This window comes from Geotrypetes seraphini, chromosome 14 (assembly GCF_902459505.1).
Source record: "Geotrypetes seraphini chromosome 14, aGeoSer1.1, whole genome shotgun sequence".
Classification (NCBI taxonomy): Eukaryota; Metazoa; Chordata; class Amphibia; order Gymnophiona; family Dermophiidae; genus Geotrypetes; species Geotrypetes seraphini.
Window position 1 is genome coordinate 26,465,184 of NC_047097.1, and position 22,586 is coordinate 26,487,769.

General features: G+C 40.7%; 2 protein-coding genes across 2 annotated transcripts in view; one reads left to right on the top strand and one right to left on the bottom strand.

The window, feature by feature from the left end:
- Nucleotides 1–459: 459 nt before the first annotated feature.
- On the top strand, nt 460–1,404 carry LOC117348536 (olfactory receptor 2G3-like). Its single transcript, XM_033920779.1, has one exon. The coding sequence runs from the start codon at nt 466–468 to the stop codon at nt 1,402–1,404; it is 939 nt and encodes a 312-aa protein (XP_033776670.1). The 5' UTR covers nt 460–465.
- An 18,357-nt stretch (nt 1,405–19,761) lies between these two features.
- The window catches only part of CRTC3 (CREB regulated transcription coactivator 3), a 117,312-nt gene continuing 114,487 nt past the window's right edge, over nt 19,762–22,586 (bottom strand). The window contains 1 exon segment of the mRNA XM_033920196.1: nt 19,762–21,725. Within this exon segment, the coding sequence (XP_033776087.1) occupies nt 21,517–21,725 (209 nt within the window). The 3' untranslated portion in view covers nt 19,762–21,516.

Genomic DNA, 22,586 nt, shown 5'->3' on the forward strand with positions numbered 1-22,586 from the left:
AACTGGACAAATATACAGTACAGATTCAAAAGAAAGGTTTTGAAACCTACAAAGACTAATTTATTCCAAGATTAATAGGGTTATCGGAACTTATTTCTCAAGTAATAAAAGCCTTCACAGGGCAAGATTTTCTACAGAAAATATTCTATTTATCTCTTTCCATGTATGAGATAAAGTTCTGCAAGTTCTTTCCTGTAATTAAAAAATCCTCTATGTGATCAGAAAACGAAGCACGATATCATGTCTCATTTTTGATACATAAAACCCATTTCTAATTTGTTCTTGCTTTATGGCTAGTCTACCTTTGGTAGTGCATTTATTTGCTTGATGAGTTAGCAGATAACTAAAGATGGACGATAATTAAGAACATAAGTTAGAAGTATATTTGAAGTAAGAATCCCCTTCAATCGGTGTAGAATTATTTTTGGTCCTCTTTATCTTTCCAGATGCAGCCTAGCATATGAAATGGACAGAGAAAATTTCACTTCAGTGACCGAATTCATTCTGCTGGGACTTACCTCTCAGCCAACGATACAGACTGCGCTCTTCGTGGTGTTTCTCATCTTCTACTTGATAACCTTATTGGGAAACTTCCTCATTGTATTGCTAAGTAAAGTTGATCCTCGTCTTGGTACACCTATGTACTTTTTCCTAAGCAACCTCTCCTTCCTAGACATTTGCTATACATCAAGTATAAGTCCCAAAATGCTGATAAATTTCCTGGTCAAAAGGAAGAGCATTTCATTTCAAGGATGCGCAGCCCAAATGTTCATCCATCTAGCCTTGGGAGGAACTGAATGCTACCTTCTCATGGTAATGGCTTACGATAGGTACGTCGCTATATGTAGTCCCTTACATTATACAAATATCATGAACAATTCACTCTGCATTCGGCTGGCGGTTGGTTCCTGGCTAGGCGGCATTGTGAACTCGGTGATACACACGGCGCTGGCGCTGCTGTTGCCCTACTGCGGTCCCAACGTAATTAACCATTTCTTTTGCGAGGTGCCGGCAGTGATAGAACTGGCGTGCACAGATGTGTCCACCAATAAAACTGTCATTTTTGTGTGCGCTATATTGGTGGTAATGATCCCCTTTTTCCTAATCCTGATTACGTACGTTCGTATCCTCACCAGCATCCTGAAGATCCGTTCTGCAGCGGGGAGAAAGAAAGCCTTTTCAACTTGTGCCTCTCACCTAACTGTAGTTACCTTATTCTACGGCACCATTATATTTATGTACATGAGACCTGGGACAAGTGGCCATTCTGAGCAGGATAAAATGTCAACTCTGTTTTACAGTGTCGTGACTCCGATGTTAAATCCCATCATCTATAGCCTGAGAAACAAAGATGTGAAAAACGCTTTCATCAAACTCACAATGAAGAAGGCAACTTCTCAATAGACTTACCTTCTAACTCATACCTGCAAGGAGAGACTGAGCAAGTCTTGTTTTTCTACATGATGCATGCTGACACTTGTCCCTTAAACAACGTGAACTGAAAGGCCATAAATGCAATGGGGGTGGGGAGGGGGGGAAGGAGGACTTGCACGGTCCCCTCCTTACAAACCGGGAACTATATGGCAACCATACTTTGAGCATTAACATATTTTGCCATAACTAGAGAACCAGCATTTATTTTATCGGTTTTCCCAGCTACCCGTTTAAATGGATAAAAATTAAAGGAATTGAGTAAGAAAGATTTACTCAGGGATCCTTTTACAAAATGGCGCTACTGATTAGCAGTGCACTGAACTTGAAGAAGCCCTTTCAATTCTCATGGGCTTCTTTGCATTCATCACATGGTTTATGGCCTATTCATTCTTGAAATTCTACTATTTTCCAACAGATGTTATCAATGCAGTGTACAATCTACTAGGTCAGAACAAAGACAGGAACTCCAATAAGATGACGGGAATGGATACACATTTAAGCACAGAGACACATTAAAGACCAATATTCTTGTTCACCTTGGTCTACATCAGGGTCTAGGTTGGGGAGGGGCAAGAAGGACAGAAAAAGAAAATGTACCTATCAGGTCAACGTTAAATTGAAAACCTTGTTGAAAAAAAAAATAAGATTTGAGCAAGATCTTAAATTTACAAAGCATAAGGTTCTAGGCAAATGTATAGAGGGAGATCATTTCACAGTTTAGGTGCGGAAAAAAGAAGGCAGAGGTTCTACTTGAGTCGTAATTAGAGAATGACACGGTGACAAAATTCATCACCGTTCCCGCGGATAACCGCGGTAAACTATCTTCATGTCATTCTTTAAGGAGAGAGGGAAGAATCAGAGTATGAATGGTCACAACCACTGCCCCCCAAGCTTTGCTTTGAAGAATGCTGTTGTAGAAGGGCCGAGGTTGAGATAGACACTAGAGAATGACAGTCTCTGGTATCCAGAGCAGATATTGTGATGTCATAATGCCTCATTCCACCAGTGCCCAAGAACCAATCACATCAGTGATATCACAATGGCTTCATTATCTTTGACTCACATAAGAATCAGAGTATGAATGGCCACAACCACTGACCCTCAAGCTTTGCTTTGAAGAATGCTGGTGTAGAAGGACTGAGGTTGAAATAGACACTAAAAAATGACATGGGATTATTTCCCGTGGTTATCCGCGGGGACAGGAACGGTGATGAATTTTGTCACCGTGTCATTCTCTAGTCGTAATGGGCCTGCTCCGACCAGGGAGCGTAGTGGACGCTGTATACACCAATTATGAGGGTTGGTGATTTATGGCACCTGCCACACTTTTTAAACCCCATTAATGGGTGGGACATCAAAGGAAAAACCGCCTCAGCAAGACTGAACTCAATGGCTGAGGTCAAAATGCCCAAAGGCAAAAACAGGGAAGAAAAAATCCCCCTCCTCCGAGTTCCATTTTAAAGAGAACATAGATAGAATAAAAAATGAAAAAATAAATGCATGAGTGGGAAGGCAAAGGCCGAAAACGAACAAACGTTCAAGAGCACGACTTTTTTAGCTCCGCAGAAAATTAATAACTGAGGAGCTGCACGCCTACATTGGGTGGGAAGGCACTCGTGCATATGCGGTATGGTCAGTCATGAACTTTCTAAAGTTCTTAAAGTGCCAGTGCACTTTGGCAGCTGACCGTACCAGAGCTCCATGGATGACGTCACCCACGTGAGAATATGCTGCTTGCTTGTCCTGAGATAAGTGTAAACGCTCTTTGTTCTGCTAGATCTTTCCACAATCCCAGATATTCAGAGAAGGGAATACAATGCTCCCCCGCAAATTCACAGTCCCGGTCATTCACGGTATTTTCTGACCGCAAATGACAGGGCAGGAGAGGGCAGCCAGAGTGAAGGAAATCACTCACAGTATGCTCCGATCGCCTCGTCCTGTTCTTAAGTCGGGACTCACCAATCAGGAGCTGTGTGTCCGGCTGCCCTCTCGTCTCCCCTGCTAAAAACCGTATTTGCGGTTTTTTAAAAATTCTCGGGGGTTCCTGGAATGAAATCCCCACGAATATCGGGGGAGTACTCTATGTAATTATTGGAGAGGGAAGGATGGGAATGAAATGGATCTGCTTGAAACTTCTTCTGTTGGAGATTGAAGATGTCATATGCTTTTACAGAAAACCATTTCTCGTACACTCTTTCACATGGAAGCCTTTGCTGACGGAAAAGCTTGTTCAACGCAAAATTAAAATTTTTTAAAATTTGGTATTTGTGATTTTATATTTGTTTTGTAACTGTGTTGGTTTTATCATGATGCTGTGCTTTAACTCTATTTTGAGCATCACCTAGAATTCCTGTAAAAAAATAAGTCAATTTATAAATCCAAATAAATCCATACATACACATTTTCACAGCTCTAACTCTATACATCTGGGTTTACAAACAGCCATGGCACTTGGTTGTTTTTAATTTGTAATTATTTATTTTTATACAAAATTATGATCTGTACTTTATGATGGTATGCCAGGCATTTGTCCAACATAACAAGAGATGGGCTAAGTCCACAACTCAATGTTAGATCTTTATTACACACATACACTATACTGATAGACTATTGTTCACACAGTTATATAAAGTATAAAATGTGAAGCTGCAATGGCAGCAGTGGTGCACTATGAAAATAAAAGGGTTGAGACTGTATTGACATGGAAGGGATATAGTCCCTAGGTCAGCTCTTCCCAAACCTGACTTGGAGGACTACCAAGCAGTTGCTGTAAATATTCATAAATCTGCACAAAGAGGTGACATTGCATGTTAATGTTAACCTATCTCCTGCATATTCATTATGGATATGCTAAACACCTGAATGGCTGGGGGTCCTCCAGGTCAAGTTTGGTAATTACTATCTTTGGTCGAAATCCCTTCAGTCTTTAGATATACAACCACTAGAAAACAGCCCTTCTCGGAACGTGGATCTGCCAAATTTCCAGATTTTGTTTCTTGGCAGACATTTCTCCGGGACGGCCTGTACCTTGAGCAAAGCAGGGAGTTTTCTTTCACCTGTGTGATCCAGCTGCCGTAACATACAAGAACAATCAGCATCTCTTAAAGAAATTCAGATGGGCAAAGAGGGTTGCTCTGGGATACGAGTATAATCATAGTTTCAACCCCGTCTGAAATGAGGAAAATATGCTGACATCTAGACAAAGACTTGATGACACATCTGCTGTCCTCTTCTGTGGCTTTTTCTTTTTTTTTACTTTCTGTTTAGGTATCCCTACTTAGAAACAAAGTTAAATCGTTAGTACTATTGCTTACGCCATGGCCCTCACACACTTCCAGAAAGTGGTCTTAGACTCCTCCATAAGCTTTTTTCATCCAGTTGACACACACTATTGGGTATATACCCATTCCAAATTTATGAAGCATCTGTGAGAAGACTGACAGAATATTGCGGTATATAAGATACTGTATTGTATTGCATCTTTGGTCATTGGGGAGACATGAGGAAGCCTTCTGATGCTAGGTTTAGAAAGTGTTCATGTGTTCTTGGATGACAAGTCCATCAATGTTTACTTTGGAAAACCACCTTTTATCCCTTAACATGAGCAGTATGGACTAGATCTACGGTAATCACTTGAATTCTGACCCAATGCTGGGTTTGTTGGATCTTTAGTCTGATACCATAATTAAATCTCATCCTAGGCTGTACAACACAGCCTGCGGGAAGACCCTTTTGATCACTGTGACCTTTTATTATACAGCTCACTTTAGAAAGGAATAGGAGGACACCAGGCCAATCGGGTTTTTGGGATAGCCCTAATGAATGTGCATGGAGCAGGTTTGCATGCCTTTCACTTCCATTATATGTAAATCTCTCTCATGCATATTTATTAGAGATATCCTGAAAACCCGATTGGCCTGGTGCTCCTCCAGGACAGGGTTGGGAACCACTGCTCAGTTCTTACACAAAATGGATTTGGATATCTAACAATTGCTGTCATCGAAACAAGATTGTGCTTTTGCACTTTTACCAATAGACTTGTGAGCTTCCCCCAGGCAGCATTATGGGGTAAAGGCCTGGAACAACTGCTTATGCCTACTACTTATGGGGAATTTAGGAAACAGCTAAAAACATATCTGTTCTTGAAGTATTTAGGTAACTGACCTTACAATCTTAGCCCACAATATTTGATCTCTCGAGATGTTTATCACTAGCTCTTAACTTAGTTAATTCTACTCAATCTGTAGCATCTTTTAATCATTGTAAACCGCATAGAACAGTGGTCTCAAACTCGCGGCCCGCCAGGTATTATTTTGAGGCCCTCAGTATGTTTATCATAATCACAAAAGTAAAAGAAAACAGTTTCTTGATCATATGTCTCTTTAGCTATAAATGACAATATTATTATAAAGACTTAGCCAAAAGGAAAGATTTATAAGCTATAAAGAGTTTTACCTCATGCAAAATTATCATTTCTTTAATAAGACATTAACTATTTTTTCTGCGGCCCTCCAAATACCTACAAATCCAAAATGTGGCCCTTCAAAAGGTTTGAGTTTGAGACCACTGGCATAGAACTTCAGTCTTGCGGTATATAAACTGTTATTATTATTATTATTATGTCTGATCTTACTCTTTAACTTGGCAATTTATAGTACAGAGTGTCCCCACTAGGAAGACATTGACTGGAGATTACAAGGCTTCTTCGCTTCCTTTTATAAACTTCAAAACTTTTGTCCATGCAACGAACAAGAAATGCTCTTCAAAGGAGATAAAATTCATTTTATTAATTCTCTTTCCTCTGGCAATGCCTTGCAAATCTGAGTAATTCCCAACCTTAATATGAATGACCAGACCAGTGTATATTGAAGGTAAGGAGACCCTTCCCATTACCAAACCTGGGTCTAAAGTACACATTGAAAAAAATAATAATCTCTAAAAGCAAATATAGAATTTTATTCAGCTGAATTTTAATTATGAAAGATGTAAAATGATGCATTAAAAAATAGAAAACTAGTTTCATAAATTGCATCTCTTTAAATATCACTGTACATTTAACACAACAGAAACGGTCAAGTGAAGAAACTTACAAGGGACTTAGTTTTCACTGTACAGGGGAGGGGGGGGGATTAAACCAGATACAGGAATAGGTCTACAGCAGGGTCCCCTTGCCAGTCAGGTTTTTAAGATATCCACAATGAATATGCATGAAAGGAATTTGCATATAATGGAGGCAACTCAAGTTTACACAAATTCAATGTGGATATCCTGAAAACCTGACTGGCAAGTGGGTACTCCTGGACCGAGTTTAGAAACCCTGGTCTACAGGATACACACAGACCCATCGCTGCATATCTTAAGAGTAAGCCAGAGCTTAACAAACATGAAACAATCCAACATATGCTGCTATCTGGTACAGAAAGCAAGAGCAATGAAGCAGCTTTCATTATCCACATTGTGCCTGCCGGTCCGATGGTACAGACCCTTATGTATTGGTAAAAGGTAGAAAACAAAATAATACTTTGACCCAGCAGTAAGCAGATGATTTGAGAAATATCCATAAAAGGGTAAATCAGAACAAGGAACTTAATAAAAGTGCAGCAAAAGTGTTTTTTTTTGTATAAAGAGGCTACGTTCTCCTTCGTGTTTAGTTAGAAAGTTTGAATGATAGTATGCTGAACGGCATTTGCACACTCTTACACCAAATTGGTACCAATTATACACTGGTATTTTTTCCACCCTTTACATAATTTTGTAAAACAGAAGCAAATGTCAATAGTATAACGAGTTATGGTAGAATGTTTGGCTTCCCGAAATAAGCAGAGAGGTTTTGCCCTCACTTACTTGTTGGGATGATTACGGCTCATTCTTAGCATTTATCAACAGAGAGAAAACCAATCGTTTTTTTCCTACGCCTTCAAGTGGCAATATTTTCTTAGAAATACAAAAAAAAAGTGCTGTAATATATAGTCCAGATTATGCAGATATAAAGTAGGGTTAACATGAACTCAAAACACCATTTACAAAACAAATAGATAAAATGGAATTTTTACATACCACATGAAGTCAACAAGGCAGGTTGGCAAGGGGCCAAGTACAAATAATTGTTAAGAATATGACAGTAAACTTTCAATAGACTTGTGTGCATACACATATCCTAAGACATTGTTAATAAAGCGCTTTAAAAATATTCACAACATTAAATATCGAAACAAAATGTAGACCCTGAACACACTGTAGGATATAGCCCTTCCTGTAAAGAGAAGCTTAAGGCTTGTTCTTGCTAACCTACTGAAGAGAAGATGACAATGTATGGTAATTTTAAAGCATTTCCATTATCCAGAATTGGTTGAGTTGCTTATGTTGGTATCTGAAAAAAGCAAAGTAGCTTCCTGCAACAGGTATTCTCCAAGGACATCAAAATATTGGTCCTTAAGCATGGGTGACATCGTCCAAAGGAGCCCAGGTCTGAGAGAAGTAAATAAGGCAATCAAAGTTACAAGATTTTTCTAGAGCAACACTATGTGCTTGTGTGGAGCGATTGCATCTGCCTCAATTTGCTGGACCACCCAGTTTCATATAACGCTTTCAATGAAGGGACACCAATTATGGTGGTGGTAAGTTTCTTGAAGATTAATAGACTGCTGTCCTCAGAGAGCACTTTTATAAGCAAACCATATGTGACCATCTCTGGGAAAAGGTTTGAACTTCTGTAACTTTTCTCAAATGTAAAAGGATGGGGTTTGGAAAGTTGCATTACAAACTGTTTACTCTACCAAAATTCCTTAAAACTTCATTTTATGTTTCTGAAGACTTTAGTCACCAATTCCCAGAGATGGTCACAATTTTTTCTCTGATGCATAGGAAATCTAGATAACCTAAAAGGTTAGAGAAATGGGGAAAAAATAGTCCACCAATGGGCAAACTTTTTTTAGGGTCTGTTGCCAAGCAAAAGCAGGGAAAGAAAATGGCCTGAATGGAAATAATAGAAATGGGCCACGGGAGGCAGAGGAGAGTTGGATTCCAAACCCCATGACAGATTAACCAAACCTACATGAGGAATCTCTTTCCAAACAACATGATGTGAAGGTATGGAAAACAAACCACATCACAGTCATGTGAATCTCTTCCATGAAAGCTGGCCTCATGTAGACCGATGATGCCATCATCGTTTTGGCAGGCCCTTCCAAAGGGAAGACCATCTCAACAAAGTTATAAAAAAAAAAGAGAGATTGGTAGAAGCACTACCAAATTTATTGGTGTCAATAAGAAACAAACCAAAAACGACTAAGGCCTTCAGTCCACTTCAAGTACAAGGCTAATGTTCTTGTTCAGGCAGGATAAATCACTAAGGCCCTCAAACTCACCGATTTTGCATAGGGAAGTACTCATCACTAAAAACAGACCTTTCAGGTCAGATACTTCAACTCAAAGTATACAAGCTCAAAATGAGCTTTTTTCAGATGGGTATGCAATTGTATTTAATTCGCAAAAAGCTGTGGGAAATGCCAAGAGAAGAAAGCCCCATAGTTTAAAAAAAAATGCTATAGAGATGGGTCTACATTCTTATTGGTGGTGAAAACTATCACCTGGGCTAAAAGAAACTAAGAGTCAATTTTTAAACCAGACTCTAATAAATGTAGCAGGTTCCAGAAAAACAAAACAAAACCCAACACACATATATAATCGCCCAAACATTCACTTTACAAAACAAATTGCAACTTAAAATAAAATCACTTACAACTCTTCATTTGCAGCACATCAGTCCGTTCCTCACTCACCTAAACAGAAGAACTGAGCAAATAGACGAGTTTTCAACAGTTTCTTGAACTTTTAAAATTAACAAATAATCTCAAATGCCCAGGGAGACCGTTCCAAATACCCCCTTCCTGCTACGGAAATTGCTGTTGCTCTAGTCACCGTGCATTTTACACATTGTGTCTCGTGTGTGGAAAGACACATTGCTGATTCTGATATCAAAGAATGTCAAGGAAGATAAACAGTTAACTCCTTTGCCAAATACCAAAGTATGCCACAATTTGATTGCTTAGAAGATCAACTTGACCTTATGCCTTAATGTAATTTGTATTTCTCTTCCTGGAAATGTCCAGTTATCGTTCTGATGTAATCCGCTTAGAACTGAAAGGTACAGGCGGAATATAAGCCAGTAATGTAATGTAATGTAACTTGAAAACAAGTAATATCACAGCCAACCAATGTAGTTGCCTCAGCAATGGAGTTATATGGTCAAACTTACCAGACCCAAAAATCAACTGAACTGTAGCATTCTGGATAATATGCAACGCCTTACACCATGAAGAAGTCATTCCAAGGTATAATGTGTATTGCGATAATCCAACTTTTGCACAATTAATCAAAAAATCGTACAGTGATAACATTGGTCTTAATCCACTTAATAGCCATTTGGAAAAAAAGATTACTTCATTACTGCTACCAGGGCATCATTGAGAGTGTAGAATCTAACAGCACACTTAATACTTTCATTTGTTTACGAATCGGGATTTTAACTGAATTAATCTCCACCACCACAGGCCAAGAGGAGTCTTCAACTCTCCAGCCAGTAATATTTCTGTCTGTTCAAGATTCAAAGCTAACTAATGCCTCATCATCCATTCATCTATTCTTTTCAGATATACCACCAACCTCTCTTTAAAATCACTTTTCCAATCATCAATAGGAAAGAAAAATTGCATATCATCCGTGGATAAGCGGTAGCCGACACCTAATTCCTCAAACACTTCACTTAAAGATGCAAAATAGATATTAAAATGCAAAGCTGAGAGTACAGACCCTTGTGGTTCCCCCTTACATACTGGTTCAATCTTAGATGTTTTGCTTCCACTCTTCACCTGTTTTGTCCGATCTTGAAAGTAAGAATAAAACCAATTATATACTCCACTGCCAACCTCTAAAGCAGTCAATTTTTCCAACAAATCTGCTTATCAACTGTGTCAAAGGCTGACGACACATCTAATGATACAACACAAAATGTCTCATTCTTATCCATTCCTATTCTCAATTCTCGATTCCGCACTGTGTCCTGAACAAAAACCGTATTGAAATAGACTTAAGTGTTCTTGTTCCACAAAATTTACCAACTGTTCCAATACCATTTTCTCTATGATCTTACCTAAAAAGGGTAATACAGCAATTGGTCTATAATTTCCTATTATAGTCTCTTCCAAGCCATCATGGCTTAACTGTGGCTCTTTTCAATAAGGCGGGCATTGTACTGGTTTCTAAAGATTTTCTTTCTTTATATACCACTTATATCCTAAGTGGTTTTTACATTCAGGAACTTTATCATTTATTAACAATCATAATAAAAAATTGCTTTTTCAAGGGCTGCATGATCAGGTTTTCAGAACATCTTATGCATGTAAATGAATATGCATGAAATAAATTAGGAATATCCTAAAAATCAACTTGCCTGTGTCTAACATGTTTGTAAGTGAATACCAGTGGTCTAGGGTTTCTCCAGCACAACTGATAGTGAAGCTGTTCCACATGACACCATAAAGACCTTCTAGTGGAGTCTTTCCTACAAGTTAGAATTTGAGAAATGTTATCAGGCCTATCTAGGCTGTGTGGGCCAAGAAACCTGGAGGAGTGGCTTAGTGTTACAGCAGCTGCCTCAGCACCCTGAGGCTGTAAGTTTGATTCCCAATGTAGCTCCTTTGGCTCTGGGCAAGTCACTTAACACTTGATTGCCCAGGTACACCATAAGTGCTTGTCTAAAACGTATAAACTGCTTTGATTGTAACCACACAGAAAAAGTGGTATATCAAGTCCCATTCCTTTATCATGGGATGTAATAGAGTGCTCTAATTCTGCCCGATTACAATTGGGAAAAAAACACCAACTGAATCATCTCCTAGATGGACATATACCACAAAAGCAGGAACCAGATTTATCTCAGCTGATCAGGATCTGTAAATTATAGTTCTCCAATCTCTCAAGCTTTAGAAAAAGTCTTTGCTACTCAAAGAAATCGGAGGGAATGCATTTAGAAGGCCCTCTCCACAATCTAGGAGGAAGGCAGATGAGGCTACTTTGGCATGTGTCTACATTCAGAGGAACCCGCCTATTCAGAAGAGACAAACGCCAACTCACAAATATCTCGTTTACTTCCGCTCATTCCAATGACCACTTGTGCAATTACAGGGTTTTATTCTAGTTTCTAATATGTTGCCTTATGTATTAGGTAGGTGGCTCCACGTTTCATCCCATGCGAGATATCCCAGTTCCACATCCTGACAGTGTTCCTCTTTGCTTGTTCACCTAGAAGATAAGTACAGTACTTTATTGTCTGTCTGAACTAGGCACCAACCTCTGAAAGCTCGAGGAAGGTTATCTACTAACATTTTTCCTGAACAAACCTTTATCTGAGCTTCACAGATCACTTTAGATGCACCCTCAAGTTTGATAGCCAAATCTGAAGAATTATGGTAGGAATGAGATGTCTCTGGCCAAATCTGATTGGAGAAGCCACCATGAAGGCAGTCCCTGAGCTACTGGTTAGCTAAGATGGTTCTGAGTGGCCTGAGCAACTAGGAGCATAAGATCCACTGGACTCTTCTCATGCTGAGAAGTGCCAAAGGCCCAACATGCACTGTTGAAATCAAAGTTCAACATCATCATGATGTCCTATGCCAACGTTTGCTGACTTATTTCTATCATTATACATATTGAGAGTGTATACTAGAGTTTTTATAAATTCCAATTGAGATGACATGATCAAGGGAAATGTGAGGTAATTCTTGATTAACTCTGTTGACTCCAATACCGATGACTGTGCTTATTAATTTGTATGCCACACTCTTCAGGTGCCTTCTTGACCAGCTAATTCTCCAGATAAGAGTACATGCATTGATCTAAGTTCTAAGCAGGAAAAGGCATAGAAAGGAAGTGAATTGAGTAAAAAAGAAGGTGAATGAAGAGCTATGAAATTTATTTAACCAAGGACCTGTCATTTGGCTTCAGGAAAAAAATTAAGGTGTCCACACACAATGCTATAGATGCAAGCAGCTCTGCACATGCCCAGAACACTATCCTAGAATGATCCAGAGTTTTCTTTATGTTCTCTGTGACCTAAGCTCCATCCTACAATGTCAACTATGTATCTTCATATGAACTCATCCTCTGAAACTTGTTAATCAGAAATTTCTATTCTGGATAAATGGTGCGCCACTGTATAAAACATGCTACCGAGTTATTCTGAGCTACTTTTTGGAATTAGCTACATGGTGACATGACCAACACTAATTTCTGTGATCGAATACAATCCAAGAAGGCATTTTAACTAAAAAGGTTTGTTATTTAAAAAAAATGACCTTTTAACAAAATTCTCATCATCCACATAAACCTAAAATAATAAAATAAACCACACACATACATACAATCTTATCTAATGCCATAAGGTGAAGCAACAAGTAGAAGGGCCAGCCACTTACTCCAGACCAACTTATTTAAACTAAAGGGAAGAAACGACTTCAAATGCTCCAGATAACAAGGCGTTGAGAATGTTCTAATCTTTTCACCAAATTTGGGAGCTATCGTTAGTCAAAAAACCTTCCCTTTTACTGTTTGAAATCTTCTTTGCTTTTATTTGATGATAAATTAGAATAAAGTACACTTCTCCCTCCATATTCGCGGGTTCAGCACTCATGACTTCAATTATTCACAGTTTTTATCTTGCTGGCTCCACCCCCCCCCCCCCCCAAATGACATCTTCCTGGAGCGCCGAGAAAAAGTTTGACGCTTTTTTTCCCAGTACTTGCTTCAGCGCGCAGGGAGAAAATTTCAGCACTTCAGCGCGGTCGGTCAAACGGCAGCGTGCAGAGAGAAAATTTGGGTTTTCACGGTATCTGCGAGGGATTTAGCCAAAATGCCATAAATAAGATAGAAAAAAGGTATTTGTGCTGTTTGGTATCCATGGGTCAGCTTTGCCCCTAACCCCCATGAATATGGAGGAAGAAGTGTATTTAGCTTTTAGCTGTCTTATTGTGTAAATGTTGTGTGATAATCAACCTAGATACTTCATGCAACTTTTGTATGCAGTGCTCTACGGAGGTTCCCCGTTTCACTCGCTTGCTTCAATGTCATTCTAGAGCAGGGGTGCCCACACTTTTTTGGCTTACGAGCTACTTTAAAAAAAAAAAACAAGTCAAAATGATCTACCAACAATAAAATTTTTAAAAACACAAAGCACATTGTATGCAGAGAAAATGTTAATTCTAATTTATATTTGGGTTTTGTTTTCAAAGAGGTGAAGGCAGATGACTTTAAAATATGCAATGTCACCTCAGTAACATCTATACAAAAATGGACAAATATACCCCCTCCCCTTTTACTAAATCCCAATAGCGTTTTTGAGCACAGGGTGCTGCGCTGAATGCCCCGTGCTGCTCCCGATGCTCATAGGCTCCCTGCACTAAAAACCGCTATCGCGGTTTAGTAAAAGAGGGCTATAGTGCAAAATAGAGACAACAGATATAAATTCGGACACATTTTGATCACTAAATTTAAAATAAAATCATTTTTCCTACCTTTGCTGTCTGGTGATTTCATAAGTCTCTGGTTAAACTTTCTGCTTCTGACTGTAAATCCAATATTTCTGCCTCCTGCATGCTTCTTCTCCTCCAGACCTCAATCCATTCCCCATCTCTCTGTCCTTCCATGAGTCCAACTTTTTCTTCCTCTCACCCTGCCCCTCCCCTTTCTTTTTCTCTCCCTGCCCCCTTTCTTTCTTTCTCTCTACCTGCCTCTATCTCTCCTGCCCTCCTTTCTTTGTCTTTCTCTCTCCCTGCCCCCTTCTTTCTTTCTTTCTCTCTTCCCCCCCCCAAATTTCTCCCTGCTTCTCCAACACCAGGCCAGGTGTGTAGAAGTGCCAGGCCCACAAGCCTTCCCCCCCCCCAACGTCAATTCTGATGTCAGAGAGGAAGTTCCGGGCCAGCCAGGTAGCAATTAGCAGAAATAGCTAGTGTCTTTTCTTTTAAAACCCACTAATAACGTCATGCTGTTTGTGGCATCGTGGATAAACTTGATTGATACATTTACCTGTAGCACTCAAGATGCTGCGATCTCGAACACGTCAATACCGAGTTATTTGAAGAAAAGATTGCATCAAGGTGGAACAGCACCGACGTAAATAAAACAGACTCACAGATCCAAAAATTTTTCAAATGGCAATAAAGTGATTTCAAATGGCGATTTTAGTTTAAATAAGCAGTTGGTCTAGAATAAGTGGCTGGCCTTCTACTTTTTGCTGATACTAGTCAGTTTAGACCAGGGGTGTCCAACCTGCGGCCCCATGAAGTATTTTGTGCGGCCCTGGTCGAGGGCGATGCAGTGTTTTCCTCTGCTGCCCCCGGGTGTTTACCGTCTTGCCGGCTCCCTCCTGTGTCTTGCTGCAGCGTTTGCGCGGCCCCCAGAAACATTTTTTTCGGACAAAGCGGCCCAGTGAAGCCAAAAGGTTGGACACCCCTGGTTTAGACTGATCAATAAGGTGAAACAAGGCATTAACCATTTCATCTCAAAGTGCAATACAAACTGAATCAAGTCAATGAACAAAGAGAAGGGATGTACAAACATGGCATCGGCTGTTCAAAAATCCTAGATTCTATAGCCAAAGCATTATTATTCCAAGACTTAAAAGTACTGTTTACAACAAGGCTAAAGAATCATATGGACAGATAAATACATTTGATATTTATACAAATGCAAGAGCTTAGCACTTTTTCTCTCTCAAGCTTCAGGATTAAAAAGAGGCACACTGCAAATAACTGATAGGTTTAGAGTTAATTAATTTCATAGAGCAGTCTTCAATCTATCTTCCCCCAGACCTGCCTTTTTTTGCTAAATTACAATCTGACCATCTTTTTGTCTCCCTGATCCCCCCCAAAATCAGATTTTCATGTATTTTTGCTACTACACTGCATGACATCTCGGGGAGTGACACTGTTGATACACCCCGACGCAGTTTTGTTTTTTTTTATAAAACATGGCGATGTCAGAACTTTCAAATATCTTTATTGTAAGCAGAAATAATCTTATAGACTTATTCTAGTCTAAGATCTGTTCTTCAGTTGCAAAATGAATGGAAATGGTAACCAAAAAAAAAGGGCTCCTTTTATTGAGCCTCGTAAGGGCATTAACGCACTGAAATGCTGCGTACGCTAAAAACGCTAACGCAGCTTAGTAAAATGAGCCCTAAGTCTCTCAAGCTTTATGTTAGCTCTGAATGTACTATTTTTCTACTAAACAGTAGATATTTAAAAGTTGTTTACACTATTTTACACGGTCCTACATTTTTTTTGTCTGCAACCAAGTTTAACCTTATTAATTTTTTTTTTTTAAGTTACAATTCTGATTCCACTCACACCTGAAACTAAAAAAAAAAAATAAAAATAAACGCATGGAATACCACAACACCATCATGATATTTTTCATAGAGAAAGCCTGTACAATGTGCATACTCCCCAGCTTTCCAATAAACTAGAAAGTTATATTCCTAGCTCTACAGTTTAAAAAAAAAAAAAAAAACAACCACAAAAACCCAGCAATATCAGTTTAAAGACAGAATGCCGTCTAAAGCAGTGTTTTTCAACCTTTTTACACCTATGGACCGGCAGAAATAAAATAATTATTCTGTGGACTGGCATCGGTCCGTGGACTGGCAGTTGAAGAACACTGGGCTAAGTCGTGGGCCAGACCCGCCCATCTCTACCCAATCTCCACCCCAGACCCCGCCCCCATAATAGCACCTTGCGTGTCCCGTGCCTCATCTGGAAGCCTTCCCTCCAATGTTGCAACGTCAGCGAGAAGGCTTCCGGTTCAGGCGCAGGATGCCCGTAGAAGCCACTGCCCGTGGCTTTGTGCACTGAATCAGTTAGGAAGAGGGAGCTGGCTCGAAGATAACGCCGCATCGATCGTACTGTGCACCGGCGGTTGAAGAACACTGTTTGGGTCTGATGCACGTGCTGGCTCTGTGGACCGGCAGGAAATTTCTGTGGACTGGCACTGGTCCATGGACCGGTGGTTGAAGAACACTGGTCTAAAGCATTCATACTGTATGGTAATGACATATGATGAGAACTGGAGAATGGCAATCTACAGAATGCTGCACGCAGAACAAGTTATTGACTTAGATAAGACCGTCAACTCCTAAACTCTGTCCCGGAAAAGCTGGAATTATAACTAGTCAAATGTTCTGTGCGTATTATACAAATGATTCTTTTAACTCCATGGGAGACAAAGGGAGGAGCAGTGGTCGGACTGGCTCTTAAGGCAACAAGAGGTGGTCAAACAGCAGCACAAAGGCCTAATATGAGGCCTAGGGTCTGATCCGGTGAAGGCATTTCTTATGTTCTAATATGAGGGCATTTTATTAAGGCTTGGTGTAATTTCTCTCCAAATCGGTGTCCCCCAACAGCTGGTTTCATAGTGAGAGAGCAATATAGTGGATGACAGCAGATAAGGATCAAGGAGTCTATCCAGTCTGCGCACTTGTCTTCTCCTCTGAGAAAATGTGTGTACGAATTTCAATATTCGTGTGCGCTGAATTGGCAGGGTTTACGTCCACAGGAGACCATGGAGACAAAAATCAAAACAAGAAACATCGGGGAGGGGTGTAAATAAACGTAAAGCTTAGACAACACTTGACAAAGGCCTATATCGGTGTCTCGCAACCCTTTTTAGCTCTGGCACACTTAATGGAGCAAATGTTTTTCGAGGCGCATTATAATTGAAATTATACCTCTGTAAAATGTTTGCCGGCGTGAGCAGCATCTTCCACCTGATGCTCGTGCCGCCTTTGGCTCCCTTCTCATGTCACATCCTGGTCCCATGACAGGAAGTGACATCAGAAGGGAGCCGAAACTTGCGCAAGCAGCGGGTAGAAGATGTTGCTTGGGCTGGAGAACATTTACAGAGGTACGCCAAGGGTGGAGAGGCACCAGCGACGACAGACGCTTGCGTATGCAACTTACCAGTCATCTATTCTAGTGTATATTTATTTTATGAATTATTTCTTATGAAGGGAATTTGAAAAATAAATTCTGGAATCTCTTGTGGCACACCCGGAATCTCTTCATGGCGCACCACTGTGCCACAGCACACAGTTTGCGAGGAACTGTTTTATATGAAAAGACTCCATGGAAATGCAAAAAATTAAAAAGGTGTGGAATAGAGGTGTTGCATTCTGGGTTGATAACTGATTAAAAGAATCAGAGAAGGTCTAATAATCTGTTTTCCCAGTGAAAAGATCTGAAGAAGAAGAGCACTAGGGACCTACATTGTTTAACTTCCATAGCTTGTTTGAAAAATAGAGCGATAAATGAGGTGATGAAATTTGCAAGATTATTCAAAATGGCTAAACCATGAGTCGACTGTGAGGATTTGCAGAAGGACATGACCATACTAGGCAACTGATTGACAGATGAAATCTAACCCCCTCTTTTACCAAGGTGCGCTAACCGATTAGCTAATGCGTCCATAAACTAACATGCGCGCGCTAAATCGGTTGGCGCTCATTGGTAAAAGAGGACCGGAATGTAGGCACGTTTAAAGTGATAAAGAGAGATAACCCTAGGTACATAATATTGGATTCAAAATTAGGCGTTACTGTGCAGTCGGAAAGGAATACAAAACAAAACTGAAGAGTAAATGCTTCTGGTATCAATTCTTGATAAAGCGAAATTCAAAAAAGCGTAAAGAATGGTGACAAAACTATAGCAGGGATGAACAAGTTAGGCCTCTACAACTTGGAGAAGCTCCAACATTCTATATTATCTGAACAGGTTATTTATACTATCAAAACAGTACTAAGACCGGAGGATGCTCCATGAACCTATTCAGTACCATATTTAGGAAATACAAACTCCAGAATTAATTCTGTTAGAAAGGTGGTGAAGACTTGTAGCAAGTTTTTGGGAAGAGAGGCCCAAGAATAATCAGTCAGTCAGACAAGCTGGAAAGTTGCCAACATCTTACTTTCAGAAAGTAGCAACAATGGAACATTCCTACTGGGATCCACTGGATACGTCCAAACCACCCCGACCTAGTCACTGTTGGCCTAACCTAGCATGGCATTCTGGGTTTTAAAAAAATAATTCAAGATCATTCAGTGTCCATATGTAATTTGAAATGTTTGACCTAGATGTTTTCAATTTATACATGTACTCGTTAAGAAAAGAACAAAAAAATGGAAAATAAGTCAAACTCTTTTTATTGGACTAACCCAGGGGTAGGCAATTCCGGTCCTCGAGAGCCATGGGCAGGTCAGGTTTTCAGGATATCCACAATAAATATGCATGAGCTAGATTTGCAGCTCAAGGAGGTGGTGCATGCAAATCCATCTCATGCATATTCATTGTGGATATCCTGAAAACCTGGCCTGCCTGTGGCTCTCGAGGACCAGAATTGCCTACCTCTGGACTTACCTTTGTTTTACTAGTTTTCAAAGGCCAAATCCTCCTCCCCCAGGTCAGGTAGTATGAGCAGAAGATGACAATAACGTCACTCCTGTTCATTAAGGAAGCACAGCTGAATATCTATGAATTGTCCAAGTCAGATGTTTCACCCCTTCGATGCATAACACACGCGCAGGGGTACTCTATAAACAGCGCTTAAAAATGCCCATGCAAATTTGGGTGGGCGCCATCGATTATTGGCGCTAATTGGCAAGTTGGGTTTACGTGCGCCTCTTGCCGAGCGCTATTCTATAAAGGCGTGCGTGGAAATTTAGTGTGCAACTGAAAAAGGGTGTGGCCATGGGAGGCTCGGGGCGTTCAGTTACGATGTATGCGCGGTTATAAAAGCCGAGCGCACATTTTTCTCAGTGCCTAAACTCGAGCGCCATTTACTGAACTGAGTCGTTAGTGGCTGAATAAGGCAGAGAATTATCTCCATAACTTTTGGGTCTAAAAGTGGACATCTCCTTTTAGGTGTTGCGGTGCTATACAGCACCTGGATTTCATTATACTATTGCATCCTAGTATTGAGGCATCTAAAATCCAGGCACCCAGCCACAGACCTCGCATAACTATGGATGGTTATTTGCAACAAGGGCACATGTAACTTGCAGTACAGTCAAACCTCCCACCCTGCCCACCCAAACCCAACCCCTTACCAAGATCTGGCACCGGCACACAGAACTGACCCACAGGACGTGCCGGAACAGCCTGCCTTTTGCTGCTGATCTCTGCTGGGCTGGGCCTTGAGCATCTGCGCGTGCTCAAGGCCTTCCTGCTCCCGCTCTCTCAGAGAATCTCATTAGAATCTCGGAGAGAGCGGGAGACAGCTCAGCAGAGATTGGCGGCAAAAGGCAGGCTCTTCCGGCACTGGCACGTCCTGTGGGTTGGTGCTGCCTGCCGGTTCCAGATCGCAGTAAGGATTAGGGTTTGGGCGGGCGATGTCAGTTCTCGGGAAGGGTGGGTGATTCCGTTTCTCGGGGGTGGGGAGGAGATGTGGAACCAATCAAACGAGTTTCCCTTACTTCCTATGGGGAAACTTGCTTTGATATACGAACATGCTTCTGGAACGTATTATGCTCACAAACCAAGGTTCCACTGTATTCTGTAAGTGATGCACTTAAGTGGTAGTTCTGCCCATGTGAATGTCCTCTTATTACATGCTTTGCCAGTTACACAAGTCCTACAGAATAGAGCTTAGCATATTTGATGCCATTTTTGTGCCTATGTACACTTACCTGAAAATGTGCAGGTATATTATATACATTTACCTGCACAAGTGGCACTTATATGTGGGCGACCAGTTATTAAACTGCCCTGTATGGTATATATAGGTAGCCCTGCCACTCAAATGCCTCAAACACATTCCCCTTTTTGGGCACATCATTTTGGTTCTAACCATTTATAAACCTAAAATTATCCATTCAAGTGGCCTGGATTTTTTTTTCCCTAAAAAGACTTAAGTGGTTTGACCATCTACCGACTGTATTTGTATTTTTGAATATCAAGCTTAAATTTTTAATTTAATGAAAAGGAAGGTCCAGAAAAAGGGATCACAGAATAAGCTTGAAAAGGGTTAGACTAAGGAATAAAAGATGAAGAGAACAGTCTGCTGCACAGAGGCGGAAAAACCAAACTAATGGGATTCAAAAAGCATGGAACGACGTTTCTGGTTGTGTTAATTATTTATATACCGCCTATCAATGGAGGTTTGTCTCAGCGGTTTTAAGCATTTCTTTTTCATTCAGGTACTCAAAAACATTTTTTCCTCTATCTGTTCCGGCGATGAGAAAAGAAAGATAAAGCCAATGATAGAGTGCAATCGGGTGTTATCGCAGACTAGATGTGCCTTCTCTTCACCTGCTGTCATATTCACTATTTTTAAGGCAGCAGCTCTCCAGAGGTCAGCAGCAGAAACTGGAAGGCCTCAAGCGTCGGTCTCGCCTTTGGGTTGAGGACCCACCTTTAAAAGGTTGCATATTTATTGTGATTTTTACTTGAAGGCATGAAACAAAAACATATATAGCAAGCTACGGTATGACGAAAGGGGCTTGAATAAGGCACACAACAGCTTTGCTGTGAGACTGGTAATGGGGGAACCTGGAGGAGAGAGGAGCAAAACCGGGGTCTGAAGTTCAGCATTCCACCTAATGGGGAAGATGATTCAATGAGGTCAGTGGTTTTTCTCTCCGCAAAAGAAGTTCTCTACCATGGCATCATTGTTGTTACCACCAAAACAACTCTGAAATTGTCAAGAGCAATGCATTCAATATCAGCTAAAGCCAGGGTAAAGCTCACCCATGTCGTGTTAATCTGCTGACGTGTCTCGGGCTGCTTGCACCGAGATCAGCAGTTAATAGTTTGGTTTAAGAAAGAATTATGTAAAAGTTACATCTTGCTCTAGATTTCAACACAAGTCACGATTCTCTGAGCTCATTCTATCTATAGGGACTGGACACGTTCTACAAGTGAAGCTGCTCAGACACTGGCCTCGTGGCTATTGTATTGCTCGACGTTCAGATCGTTTCCTCCTGCACTGTTGAAATCGAAGCAGCAGCTGCTGAATCTCTTACACTGGTTGGGGACTGTATCACAGTTTGTCCGATCGGAATGTGTCCTCTATTGAAGGGTCAGGTAAAACCATATCCGGGTCGCTCAGCATACTGAGTCCATCCAAGGTCAGGGGCTCAATTTTGAGCTCATCGTCCAGTTGAAATGAATTGTCTGCATCGAAGGCCATTTCTGAAACACCTGCCAGGGCAGTGCTGATGTCTTTAGATAAACTGGGGCTCGACTCATCTGGAAAAGCAAAGAAACAGATAAGGGTATCAAAAGAGCCTGTGATAAGGTCCACATGAAGGGGAGAAGGGATTAGTAGTTGTGGCAAATACAGTCATGATGATTGTAACATTTTGCATGGTGTTCTGGAGAATGGCATCTCAAAAACGTCAGTCAGTAGAGTTTAAAAAACAAACAAAGCAAAAATCACTCTTCTTTCCTAAGCTGTCTTTCATCATCATCAATCAAAATCTCAGGTACATCCAAAGTACCAGCCTCAAAATAAGTATCAGTTTACAATAGATTCACTTTCCAGTGTATTGCAAACCGTGTGCCGCGGGCAAGATTCTGGGTATGCCGAAAGACGCTGGCGAGGAGCAGAGGCCCTAGCTGACTGCCTACAGGGATGTGTCTCTCGTGGCAAGAGGCACATTCTGTAGGCGGTCAGTTGGCGCTGGCACTTCTCCTCTTGCACCATCCTCCACTGGCGGCTCAGGGCCACTGCGCACACATGGACGTCGACGTGAAAGGACCCATGAGCCTGGATTCTATGCAAGCATGCAAATCACTGGAATGCCCAAAGCCTGCCCGTTTCCCTCCCACTGCTCCACCCCTTTTCTGGATCTGCACACTAGAATTTAGACACACCTGTTCATAGAACACGCTAAAAAGATGCATGCGTAAATTTTAATTATCGACAATAAGAGCTAATAGGCAATTGCTACTGCCCAATTACTGGTGCACCTAACTGTTAATTGTAGCTTCTAGACTACTGCAAAAAAAAAAAAAAAAAAAAAGCTTTTTCCACATGAACGTAGGTAGGCAAATAACATGGTGCATTTACATTTTCCAATTTCTTAGCTATAATTGAACCTCCACCTC